Consider the following 13,774-nt stretch of genomic DNA (forward strand, 5'->3'; position numbering starts at 1 on the left):
TTGTACTGGGTGGACTCGGGGCCTGAGACTGCATTTTGTTCCTTCTCTTTGTCATTTTGTATACCACTGTCTCCTGACCTTTGGTGTAGAGCTTAGATAGAGTTATTACCTTATCACCAGGTCCGGATCTACGAAGTTCAGATTCTTCCAGGTGGGTGTTTGGTTCTGGCTGTGTGCTTCACTTCTTTCTGCTGCAGCCGTTAGAGTTGAACCCTTCGTGTCTCTCTGGGAATATGTTCTGCTCCTAAATCAGCTGGGTGGGTCTTGCCTCTAGCCTCTTTGCAGGGAGTTCTGCTGAAGAGTTTCCTGCTGGGCCTACAGCCTGGGTTGAATGAGGATCCCATGGCCCAGGGTCATCTCACTCACTCATGGGGCCTGGGCTCTGAGTCTATTCAGGATCCGAAGGACCCCCGGTCCTCTCACTCACTCGCCGGGCCTGCGCTCTGGGTCTGTTCAGGATCCCGCGGCCCTTGGTCATCTCCAAGATAGAAGTTCTTTAGTCTGGAAGACACAAAGTTTACCCACAGTTTAAAGATACAGGTCATGTAATTACTTGTGCAGGGGTCTAGTGGAGTTTCCTTTCCTCCAGTGCCATCACAACTTGATCTTTTGCGTCACCAAATATCTGCTCCTCCCAGTGCTTCTGGTCTAGAAACTTGCTGCAACTTCTCGGGCTTTCTCCGTGAAGACTAGCCATTGCCAATATTTGCCATGCTTCGAGCTCTTTCACCACTATCCCCTCAAGCCTGACCGTATTCTTTTAGAGCAGAGACTTGACCTCAGAGATGCTTGTACAGTCATATCCACAGGGGTTTTCGATCCAGATACCGATTGCCTCTCTAGCCATCTTGGGGATTCATGATTGTCCTGACACTTTAAATGATACTGTTGCCTTTTTGAAGAATGGAGAGAATACCCTGGAATGACTAAGATCAGGAAGGGAGGGAGCTGTGGCCCTCCTTTGCATACTTAACTTCACAGGAAGCTTCCAGAAGATTCCCTGGTTTCAGCATTTTTATGCCTTTCCTCACTAGGACAGAGTTGCTAGCTGGTAAATAGGTAGCACTTCCGAAGTACCTCTTGGGTCTTAGTCTAGAGGGCTCTGTCCTGTGTGTGGGACTCCTGTGCTACAGCACCAGGCCTGTTAAACTAAAGCCTTAATTGATATTCCTATTAAAAAATAATAAAGGATAACATCACCTTCAGTGTGTGATTTGACAGGTGTTCAGCTCATGTCTGTCCCAGATTTCTTTCATCATCTTTTATCACATTGTCTGACATTACATCATGCTATTAGGCATTATTCTTTTATACCAGTGGTTTTTAAAATTTTCTTTATTTTAGAGAGTTGTTTTTTAAGTCCTGTAATACAATAGAAATTATCAAATAGTTTGATGAAATATTTAATATATCAGAGCTTGAATTACTCAGAGAGAAGACAGTGGAGAACGGGGCCAGAATGTGGTTGGTTTCGTTTCCTTTCTTCACACATCTTATTGACATTTTCTTGAAATTACTGAGTCTAATATTGATACTTCGAGGACCCAGAGGAAATTTTCTTCCTATTAAACTCATACCCTTTCCCCCCAAAGCTACTCTTCTATCAGAAAACATTGGGATTATAGATAACCCACAGGAAAATGTTTAAATTTTTATTAATTAATTAATTTATTTTTGGTGGAACCAGGGATTGAACTCAGGCCCTTGCACTTGCCAAGGAAGCACTTATTCCACTGAGCCATCTCCCCGGCCTCCCCAAATGGCAGAAGGATATTTTTTTGGGGGGCCGCTCAGGATGCCTTCAGGGCAGGTCTGGTTTGGCTTGAGGATGAAGGGGACCGAAGCACAGCATCCTGAGCCTGACTGCTTTGTTTCAGCAGGCACTTAAACACCTGAGCTAATGGGCAGGCTTTCCCGCCCCCATGGACTTTTTAGACATCACTGCCTTCCTTAATGAGAAAAATAACATTTTTGCCATGTCGAAAGATGGAAATACGTGAGATTTGTTGAAACTGGGCTTTGTTCTCTTGTGTGTGAATATCTTCACTCAAATGCTCTGCAGGACTCTTCGTATTAGAGCAATATTGGCTGCTACAACAAGTAACAATAATACTGCAATCAAAATGTGTTATTGCTAATAAAATAGACACGGTAGTCATTGGACTCAGTTGAAGCATATTTCGTGTTCACGCAGCGGCTCAGTCTGAGTGATCCTGCCAGGCATATGACATGCTTCCACGCTGTGATTTGGTAGCTTTGCATCCCCTAGGGCCTTGTTATTTGTGTCTAGCTGGTACAAGGAGGAGCTTGACTTCTTAAGTTGTCACAAGAACGTGACACATATGTGTTTAGATTTCATTGGTGAAAACCTTATTTATTTATTTATTCTATGTATTTTAGTACAGGGTGTACAGGGTCTCACTACACAGATGGAACTCATAGCGATCCTCCTGTTTTCAGCGTGCCACTACTCCCAGTCTCATCAGCTGTCTCAGCGCATTCTGGGGGCAGGGCTGGCACCACACGCTGGGGATCGAATCCTGATCCCTGCACCTGCCCAAGCAGACACTCTAGTTCACTGAGCTATCTGGCTAGCCCTTGAGAACCATTAATATAGACCATACTATGATGCAAGGAATGCTGGGAAATGCTGGGAACTTGAAACAGGTGGCTGGTTTCCAGCAAGAGATCTGTGTAATGCAAGTGGGAGCCCTGAATTTTGTGGACAGCTACCTGTTTTGGTTATAGGGACTATATAATAGGTATGTGAATAAACAATGGTCACTCATAAATATTGCTTTTTTGGGCGGGGGAGATAGCGCAGAAGCATAAGCACCTGCCTCACACATGCAAGGTCCTGAGTTCAATTCCCAGTACCCCCTCTCCCCGCAAAAGCTCATTATTTATAGCTTCACGTTAAATATATGCTGGTGTTTATGTGGACATCAATTGCTTTAGACCAATTCTTTTCATTTGTTCTTGATGTTTAGTGATTGCTGTGAATCTTCGATGCCTTATTCATTCTATATGAAAACCTGAGACTTTCTTTCTGTATTTTTAAGGTTGGACCAAATTTGCCCGGTTGACACGGGCTTTGACAAATAGCCGGAGTGTTTTGCAGCAGCTTACACCAATGAATAAAACAGAGGTGGCCCACAAGCACTCGCGGTTAGCTGAGGTAAGTGCGAGGCTAGCTTTGCTTCCCGAGATGGTATTGATGGTAATTTCTTTTTTTTTTTTGGTCCCATGAGTCAATGTAAATATTTCTGGCTATTATATTACAAATATGTAAGTATTGATTAATTTTTCCCTTGTAGAAATGGAGAAGTCCCCAATATTTGTTTTCATTCTCTCCAAGTGTAGATGGTGACATCTCAGCTGAGGCCGGTAAAGTGTGAGGGTTCATTGGAGCAATTCTGTACACAGCAAGATCCTGCTAATGATTTGTTCTGTGCTTGTCTCTCTGCAAAGATTGTAGAGATGAATGAGCAATGGGCCCAGCCACCAGGGAGTGCAGCTTACTGCAGAAATAGTGATCATAGGATGTTAAAATGACTGTAGCAGAATGGCAGAATGAAGGGGCATATATGCCATTGCTGTGGCTCACATCTCTGCCATGAGAGCTGACATCTGAGTGATGTGATCCCTGGGACAAGCAATTCTGGATGGCAGGTGTAGAAGGAAGGCTGGCACAGGCCAAGTTTTGAGAGGATTCAGGATGAGGGCTTGGCATGTGCCTGCAGTGGGGTTGAATTCAGTGGGGAAGGAAAGATGAATGTACAGTCAGATGGAGGTGCCTGCTGTCCCATGTACCAGGAAGATCAAAGAGAGATTGGCTCCAGCTGGTCTCTTTTGTATGTCTTTTTTTTTTTTTTTTTAAACTGTATTAATTTAAGGACATCCTAAGAAGGGGTCTCTAGCTTTCACCAGATTGCAAGAGGGATTTGAGGCACAAAGATGACTAAGACCACTTGCCTGACCTATTGGTTCTGTGGAGAGTGAATATGTAGATTTAGCTAGAAGGATCCTAAGCACAAAAGTGGGCGGATTGCAGCCACATCAGGATTAGAGTCAACTCGCTGGTTGATAGATGAGAACTGAGTGTGAATCAAGAGAATAGGTCAGTCAGTTTTGTTTTGGACAATGGATAGGTGTGCTGTTTTTTCATAAACCAACAAATACAAAAGATGAAAGAGAAGGTTAGGAGCAATGATAGTGAGTTCATTTGTAGATGTGGTATGTTTGAAATGTCAATTTATGTGGGGCAATGGTAGTGGGATACGTGGATCTGCACTCTGGAAGGACATTTGGGTTCCAATGGTAGATTCTTTATTAACCTCACAGTTATGACTTTGACCAAACAGTGTTACACCTAGAGTGTTACTACATTGAGACCAAAGAGAAAAGGAATTAAGATGGAACTCCAAGAGATCTATAAGCCTTATGACTTGCATGTTTTCTGCAATTATTATTTGTCTTAACTAGTGTGAAAGATGCCAACAATTGAATTAAGCTATCAAAAACAATGCTGAACAAAGACAGGGTACTCAGAAAATATTCTGATGTGACTTACCAAAGAGGAGAAAGATAACATTAAAAGCATATATAGTCATGATTTCTTCTGGATCTTGATCAACTATATCTTATTTAGACATACCCTTTTCCTTGTTTCACTACTGGATAAGAATAAGCAAAATGGTTACCTAGAAAAGAAAACCCTCTTTCTTAGCCTCCTGAATAACTCTTGAATAACTCAGGATTTTCATTGTTATTATTGTTTAATCAATGTCAAGGGAACATGTAGAAATACACAATATGCCCTTAGGTTTTCAAAAAACATATCCAAAAGAAGTACTGATTCAGTACAAGAATGTCATTTTGCCAATTGTGTACGCAAAGATTTATGTAATTTGCTCAAGTATCTGTTTTTGCTGTGAAATTTTGGGCTTTTCACTTTCCCTAAGATATAAATTTGATCACAGCTTTACCCACCTCCTAATTTTGGAACTCAACCCCAATTTCAAAGATTCTAGTAACCATGTAAGAAGTTAATTAATTTTCCACACGCATTCACATTGTGCTGACAGCCTTCAGCTGGGTCACATTTGTACTGAATGGATATAAATATACGCACCCTTGCCTTGACGTGGGTCTGACTTCCTCAGAGGCAGGGCTCTCAGATCTTCAGAGAAGAAGAATGCCTGTATTGATACAACAATACATCAAATAGCGTGGGTTCGTCCTTTCTTTACCTAAGGCTTAGGAAAGAAATAGCAATGAAAGGGAAGAGTTATTACTCATTGCTTTATAAAAGAGCCCAATTATGGGGCCTGGTGGTGATGGCTGCATACAAGAAGAACAAAACCCAAACACCTAGTAGGCCCCACAGTACCAGTGTTTCTTTCTTTGTTATCATCATTGCTTTCTCTTTCTGCTTCTTCTCCATCTTTTCCTATGACTGCTTTTTCTCTCTTTTGCCTGTTCTTGCTCTTCCTCCTTCTCATCTAGTATTTTGAGAGCATTTTATTGTGTTAGTCACTGTCGAAAGAATTGGGTTAGGTATGACTAAATATAAGACAAAGACTTGCTCTGGATCTGTGTGTTGTCATCCCTCGGAAAGGTTAAAAAATACAGGGTTGTTGGAGAACCCACTTCGGACCAGTCTAGCCGTTCTTTGGGGTGGGGTCCAGGTGGATTGACACTGTCCATTTTAAAACCTCTCCACATGACTCTAATGTGTGGCCAGATTTCAGACCACTGGACTTGTGAGAAAGAGGAGAGGTTTTCCATTTCTCATAGTACTGGGCAGAACCAGCTTATTCGCTAATACGGTAGGCAGTATGTGGAGGGCCTACAAACTTAAAAGGGACACTCAAAACATTTCAGTTTCTATTAACTGGAAAAGAAAAACAGAACTTGTAGGTAGAAATATATGATATTAACGTATTTGTCTTTGTACCAATGCAGTTATGACATATAACTTTATATGTAATGTATTTGGTGCAGGGTCTGCAGGGTGTGCAGGGTCTCACTATATAGATTGGACTCATAGTGATTCTCCTGTTTTCAGCCTCCCAAGCTCTGGGATTACAGGCATGCGCCACCATGCCTGGTCTCAATTACCATCTCAGTGCACCCCAGGGTGGGGCTGGCATGACACGCTGGGGATCGAACCCTAGCAGCTATGCTCTGCCTAAGCAGGTGCTTTAGTCTGCTGAGCTATCTGGCTGGCCCTAACATTTTATAGTTTTAGTAGGAGGATAGAGTCCTGTGGGCCATATTGATAGTAAATCCCCTCGCACTAAGTTTGTTCTTATTTCCCAACTTTGATTTCTTTGTGCTCAAACTTATCTCTGCAGATCTAAGTGGTACCATAGTAACATCAAGTAAGAAGGAAATTTTCATGGTTCCCGCAGTAATATTGGAACTAAAAGACCAGTGGTTAAGAGGTAAAAGAGAAGTTATGTACAGTGATTATATATAAAGCCCTATTACAACACAAAATTCAATCCTGGTAGAATAATTTGGTGCTAAGTAATTAAAAAACTTAGCAGGAGCTGAGGATATATCTCAGTGGCACAGTGCTTACCTAGCAAGCATGGGCCCTGAGTTCGATTCTTGTTATCAAAGAGAAAGAAAAAGAAACACTTCTTGGAAAAATATGCGTGGGGCCCTGGGAATACAGACAAATGTGTAATAGATCCTCAAAATACTTTTTATACTCTTCTTACTAAAAATAGTATAATACACTAAGGAAAATAATAGTGATGATAATATTGCAAACAGTAAGAATAGATGTTATATAACTAGTGGTCAATTATATAACTTCAATTCATGAGATAATTTTTTTTTTTAGGATACTCTCCCACATTTCAAAAGATGCTGGTGTATTTGTTTTGCTTTGTGCTGTATAACTTACAGAGTTACATGCTGATGAGTATTTTTACTTACATCTATTTCTACACTGAAATGTCTAATGCGTTTATAATTTAGACTTTCTGCCTCCTACTTTCTGGGCTCTATTAGTTCGAGAGACACTGAATAATTAGTTGCATAAGATTAGGAAAATCTGATGGAAATGTTATTGAACAAAACGAAACAAAACATAAAAGTCTAGAAGACAAAAAATTAATAAAAAATAAAAATTACAATATATCATTTACATGCAAACCTACCATTGCCATCATCACAACAGAATAAAACCCAAAGCAACAAATTCCCACTTAGAAAATTCTTCATTATACATACTGTCCTTAGACTCATTGATGGAATGAAGTAATGATTTTTGATCCGTTTCTTCCATTTTTTTCACAATTTTTGGATTTCCATTTCAGAAGACAATGCTACATCTTCTGTTACATTCAGCCAGGGTTGCTAAAACTGCTCCTTTTGCTTTGAGATTACTTTCTTGGTTTCTTCCTTTAATTAGACAAACTTACACAAGGTAAATCAAAGTTCACATAGCCTTGGACTGAAATGTTTTCATTTCGTTAAAGAGGTATAGAGAAAAAAACTTGAGTATGTAGCATCCTTTTTTCCTCTAGGGAATTTACACCTGGCAGAAAACTCTTTATGTCCTGGTTTAAGGGAGAAAAGGAATAAAACAGGCTCTCACATAACCCAATTGCATGCATTACTATGCTAGTCCAAAAGGTGTGTGCTGATTTTCTCAGAAGCCAGGTCACCAACAGTGGGGTGCTGGGGTTCAGCAAAACCACCAGAATCAAGGTCTTCTCCAATGTATTAAATGTGTGAAAAATAGATAAGGTGAATCACTTATATATGAAAGGCCTGTAGAGTGGTTGTGCCCAAGGCCCTACTTGCCCTGTGGCTGCCCGTCTTGGCCACTGGCAAGCAAGGCAGGTAGAGAAGTAAAGAGACCAACTTTTGTAAAGCAGCTGGTCTTGGAGTGATTTTCTTTGAACAAATTACAATGAGGGAGAATCTGCAAGGTGGAGTCCAAGCTCTACAGCATGCCTGGCCTTGAAGCCAAGAGTTAGGACAGAAGAGCTGTGGTTTGACAGTAAGTTTCAATGTATTACCAGAAGTGCAGAAATGAACAAGCTGCTTATATGCACATTTTTTCTCTTTTAGGTTCTTCAGCTGGGATCAGATATCCTTCCTCAGTATAAACAAGAAGCGCCAAAGACTCCACCACACATTATTTTACACTATTGTGCTTTTAAAACTACGTGGGACTGGGTGATTTTAATTCTTACCTTCTACACCGCCATTATGGTTCCTTACAATGTTTCTTTCAAAACAAAGCAGAATAATATAGCCTGGCTGGTGCTGGACAGTGTGGTGGATGTTATTTTTCTGGTTGATATTGTTTTAAATTTCCACACAACTTTTGTGGGGCCTGGTGGAGAGGTCATTTCTGATCCTAAACTCATAAGGATGAACTATCTGAAAACTTGGTTTGTGATCGACCTGCTGTCTTGTTTACCTTATGATATCATCAATGCCTTTGAAAATGTGGATGAGGTAAGTCTTTTTCAGTACTGTGCTTTTGAGTACTATGGATCATATATTCTGAAAACATGAGGATCAAAAGATTGGGCAGATGATGCAAACATTTTTTAGTCACCACTTTCAAACTTCATTCTGTTAAATTCTTGCTGCAAATTAATTTGATTATGTTAAATTGAGTTCCATCTACACCCTCCCCTGGGTTTCTAGTTGAACAATCTAATTACTAGGAAAGTGGCTGTGGTTAAAGGTTGTGCTTGGAATAGGTAAAGGAGAAGCAAACTAGCTGCATTCAGAGTTAATAGATGATGAAATAAATAAATAAATAAATATATATATATATATATTAATTTTTAAAAGACAGTACAAATTAGAATTAAAACAAAAAATTACAAGTGATGCAGCATTGCACTTAACAAAGTAATATGAGTTTCATAGTGTTTGTTGTAATACATAGTGCTATCTTCCAACCAGTTATTCATAGTACCAGATATATGCATGTAAAATTGGAAGAAGAAAAAAATATGTGATAAATTAAGAAGACAAAAGGCACAAACAGTTGGAAAAAGGAGATGAAAAAAATTCAAGCATTTTTAAACTTTTGACCCCTTTTGACCGCTTTCCTCCGGATGCACATGGAGCAGGACTAGGGTTAAGAATGATAAAGAAACCCCATGGAGAAATGGCGTTAGATGTTTTGCAATTTTGTTTTTTGCTTCTGCTTCAAATATTGTCTGAGTACATTTGTGAATAGAGATGGTTTTGAATGACTTCTTATGTGCAGTTTACTGGACGCTTCTGCTCCTTCAGTGTTATCGGTGCAACTGGAAATACTGAAAGTGTGTAATATTTTAAAATATCACTATTTTCATAGCTTCTTAGTGTCTGACTTCAAAGTGGATTACTTACAAGATGCTAGTTATACTAGGGTAAGAACATCCAACCAATAATGTCAGTTAATAATATTTAGTACAGTCCACACAGAATATCTTTATTATTAAGCATGTCTTCATAGAGATAGTATTATTAAATTAATTATCCTAAAGATTCTGCTATATTTTTTATTAAACTGTTTAGATGGAAAATTCTTGGCTCTGTTATTAATGCTCTTATTGCTATGTGTGTTGGGTGTTAGATTGAAACTTTTCTTTGATGGCTTTTTATATAAAATTTCTACATGCAGTCAACTATAATGATATTAAAATTTATTTCTCCAAATTCAAGTGTAGGCATTGTATTTTGATACTGTTAACATATTTATTACCTTAAAGATTATGGAAAAGTGGAATCATACTAATTCATTTTCTAATTTTGGGTCTCACTTACATGTAGCTTTTAAAAGTACATGCATTTCTTTCAAAACTTCTGGAGACTATTAAAAGGAATTAATCTTTGAAAGTGCTAACCATATCATCAAGGGACATTACGCAGTATTTCGCTTACTGTGTCAGTATATTATGACTATAGTTATTTAGAGTTCCCAAGTTTTTGGATCCAAAGATGGGTTTTTTTGGAAGATAGTTTTCTCTTGGGGAGCGATGGGGCTGGGTTTTGGATGATTCAAGGGAGCACTGAGCCTAGAGCTCTCACATGTATGTGCAGTTCACAGGAGGGTTTGTGTTCTTAGGAGAATCTAGTGCTATCGCTGTTCTGATGGGTATCAGCTCGAATACAGATAAAGCCTCGCATGCTGCCCTGCCACTCACCTCCTGTTCTGTGACCTGATTCCTAACAGGCCACACACCAATACTCATCCATAGCCCAGGGATGCAGGACCGCTGAATTAGATGATAGATATAAAGATCTCAATAAAAGATAACCACTCATGCGGATTCTAAAGAAGTTAATCTCATAGAATAGAGAGTGGTTACCATGGACTAGGACAGTCAAAAGATGATTGGGGAGATGTTGGTTGAAAGACACAGAATTTCAGATAGGTGGGAGGGACTAGCTCAGGGTATCTGCTTTACAGCATGATAACTATATTTAAGAGCATCATGTTGAAAAATGCTGAAAGCGTGGATGGATAGAAAAGAATGGGGATGTACTTGTTATTTGTGTGTTACTGTAATGTTGTAATGCTAGACTCTTGGGTTATGAATGCCAGGTATTAGCACCTCTTTCAAATTCAGGATTCAGTTATGTCACCTGGCTACCTTAAAACTGGCCACAGTGGAATATGTCTACTGCAGAAAGTAGCAAATGCTCTACCCTCCCCCACCTCTTTTTAATGTTCTGTAGTAGGACAATCCACCACAAAACAGGTGATTATGGGTTGCTGTGATTTCAGATTTGCTACAGTGCATATGTTGCACACACTTTTCTAATGCTGCTTTCAGCCCACAACTGATGTTGTAAGACATCTGTAATTAACCTTCCTTGCTTATTTTGCTCTAGGACTTCCTGTTATGTCTTGTGTTTAAATATCCCCTCCAAGTCTCATGAGGTTATAGGTGGAGGTTTGTCAGAAGTGGCTGGATCTAGAGTGTGTAACGCTGGGATTGATTTATGGTGCAGTGCTAAGATTAAAGTTCTGAGATTAAGGATATGAGTGCTACCTGCCCTAAGTAGCCTAGATAAGATATAAGGGATGGAAAGAGCTGTGTTTCTCCCTTGTTGCTTTACTACTTTCTGATTGCCATAAACTGTTTCTCTTCTGCAATCTCACCCTGCCTTGGATCCAGCGGATTATGGATTGAGACCTCTACAAACTGAAAGCTAAATACACCTTTCCTCTTTGATTTTGGGTGCTGGCTATTTTGTCTCAGCAATGAGAGAAAAGTATCTAGGATAGAATTTGGTACCAGAGAAGTTGGGTCATGACTGTGACATTGCCTTACTGTGTGGCTCCAGACTCTTTGAAATTGGCTTGTAGAAAGAGGATGAGTTAGGGAAGGTTCAGCGATACTGGCTGGAAAAGTGGAACCCGAATGCTTTAGGCTATACTTGATGGAAGGTTCTGGTCAGAGCTCAAAAGACAAGGATGCTGATAGAAATCCTACTGTGAAAGCCCATACTCAGGAAGTTTCTTCTGGGAAGAAGGATTGCATTAGCTACTGGACTCCAGTCAATGTGTGTTATGCCTTGGCAGATAGTTTGTCTGCATTTTGCTTATGTCCAGACATTTTGCCCCAGACTAAGATTAAGGGTGTTGGACTAATTAATCTTGCAGAAGAAATTTCAAGGTAGTGTAATGTTAAGGAGGTGGCATGGCTACTGTTGGGGGGGTGGTTAGCTAGGTTTACGTCAAAAATCAAGAACACACAACACAGAAGAATAATTTAAAAAAATTTAAGTTTGGCTAGAAAGAAAGCTCCTGTAAAACTGTAGATGGAAAAAGGTAGAACAGAGGAGATCTTGGTTCTGAGAAGGAACAAGAGAATGGAAAAGATGGCCTAAGGATGTCACAAGAACCAGCAGGATTTCACCTTTTGCAGCCTGAAAAGTGAAAAAGTGAAAGATGTTGCTTTAAGAGTACCAGAGCACCAGATTTCGGAGAGGCCGAGGCCAAGGGAAATTGTCCTTCGGATTTGCTTTACAGGCCCTTGATCTCCACAGCTAAGAAAGAAGAAAGATTGGTTCCAGCTAGGCAGAGTGTGGCATCATCCATGTGATGCTGTTTTAGGTTCATACACAATTACAGAGTTACAAGGTCAGAGAGGCTTCTACCCAGATTTCAGAAGAAGGTGTGAGAGGCTAGGCAGTGTGCTCCTGAGAGGACACTGTGTGAAGCTGTGAGTGTGAAGCCAGAGGTGCAGTGGAGACCCCAGAGGTTGGAGAAGACAGGAATGTTGACCGCCTGATGAAAACTGCAAGGAGAGCAGAACCGGCCCAGGAGAGAAGCTGTGGGAGCTAAGATATGGAAACTGCAACCATCTGCAGTGCTGCGTAGAAGTCACCCAAGCCCTTTGGAGTCCACGTCTTGCCACAGATTGCCTTGGATGATGGACATAGAACTGCAGGACTTAAAAGCTGCTGGGTTTTAGACTTGCATTGGTCTTGCTGGTGTGTGTACTTTTCCTCTCCTCTCCTCTCCTCTCCTCTTTCCTCTTTCCTCTTTCCTCTTTCCTCTTTCCTCTTTCCTCTCCTCCTCCTTCCTCTTTCCTCTTTCCTCCTTTACCCGTCCCTTCCCCTCCCCTGCCTTCCTCTCTTTCTTTCTATGTTTGGTAATAGGGTCTCACTGCACAGCTCAGACTCATAGTGATCCTCCTGTTTTCAGCCTCCCTGGAGCTGAGATTACAGACATGCGCCACTACTTCTGGTCTTGGTGGCTGGCTCAGTGCGCCTGGGGGTCGGGTCAGCATGGCATGTGGTGCCGGCGATCTAACCCTGGTCCCTGCACTTGCCCAAGCAGGTCCATAATCCTTTGAGCTATCTTTCTGGCCCTTACTTGTACCTTTTCAAATGGTAATGTTTATCTTGTGCCATTATACATTGGAAGTATGTAACTTTCTTTTTATCTGCACACGGGCTTACAGCTAGGGATTTGCCTTAAATCTCAGAGGAGACTTAAGACTTAGACTTCACAGTGATGCTGAAACTGTTAGGACTCTGGCACCACTTAGAGATAGACTAAATCTCTTTTGCATAAAGAGATGTACATGAGTCTTTGGTGGGCCAGGGGTAGAATGTTATGGCTGTGTCTAGATGTCCCCCAAAATCTCATGCCTTCATAGGTGAGACTTTTTCAGGGGTGCCTGGATGTAGAGTATGTCACATTAAAATTGATTCATGGTTTGTTTCTAGGGTCAAGGTACTGGGATTAAGGGTGTGAGTACCACTGGCTCTAAGTAGCCTTGATAAGATACAAGGGATAGAAAGAGCTGTGGTTCTCCCTTGTTGCTCTGCTATCTTCTGCCTACCATTAATAGTTCGGAAACTGATTCTCCGTGAATTGCTTCTCCTCACCCTGTCTTAGAGCCCGCAGATTGTGGCCTGGAACCTCTGCCATCATCTGCATTACTTGAGTTTTACTTTAACCTGCTGTATTCCTTCTATTGGTTAGGAAATTTTTCTGTTGATCATTCTCACATTATTAGTATCAGTATTTGACTTGCATTTTGAAAGCTTATATGTGTCTTTACCTTTCTTCTAAATAATGTAAGAGCCTCTTTGCCTTCTATTTTTTGGTTATTGTCATTTTGTTTGTTAGTCTCACTTTGTGTTGAGTTATCCCTTTCAATTATTATCTTACTGATTTGCCTGCCAGTAGTTATTTAGATTTATCCATATGTGTCAGTTTCTTTGTCACTTGGTCTCTCGATTCAGTTCCTGTAGATCGGCTCTCTGTTACACAGGAGGA

The 13,774-nt window shown here is 40.6% G+C and overlaps 1 protein-coding gene across 1 annotated transcript in view; it reads left to right on the top strand.

The window, feature by feature from the left end:
* The window catches only part of Kcnh5 (potassium voltage-gated channel subfamily H member 5), a 420,336-nt gene that overhangs the window by 103,912 nt on the left and 302,650 nt on the right, over window positions 1–13,774 (top strand). The window contains exons 5-6 of the mRNA XM_004624802.1: window positions 3,063–3,178; window positions 8,095–8,487. Coding sequence (XP_004624859.1) covers window positions 3,063–3,178; window positions 8,095–8,487 — 509 coding nt within the window. The remainder of the gene's footprint in view (window positions 1–3,062; window positions 3,179–8,094; window positions 8,488–13,774) is intronic.

The sequence above is a fragment of the Octodon degus genome, unplaced genomic scaffold, assembly GCF_000260255.1.
Source record: "Octodon degus isolate 3935 unplaced genomic scaffold, OctDeg1.0 scaffold00007, whole genome shotgun sequence".
Taxonomy (NCBI): Eukaryota; Metazoa; Chordata; class Mammalia; order Rodentia; family Octodontidae; genus Octodon; species Octodon degus.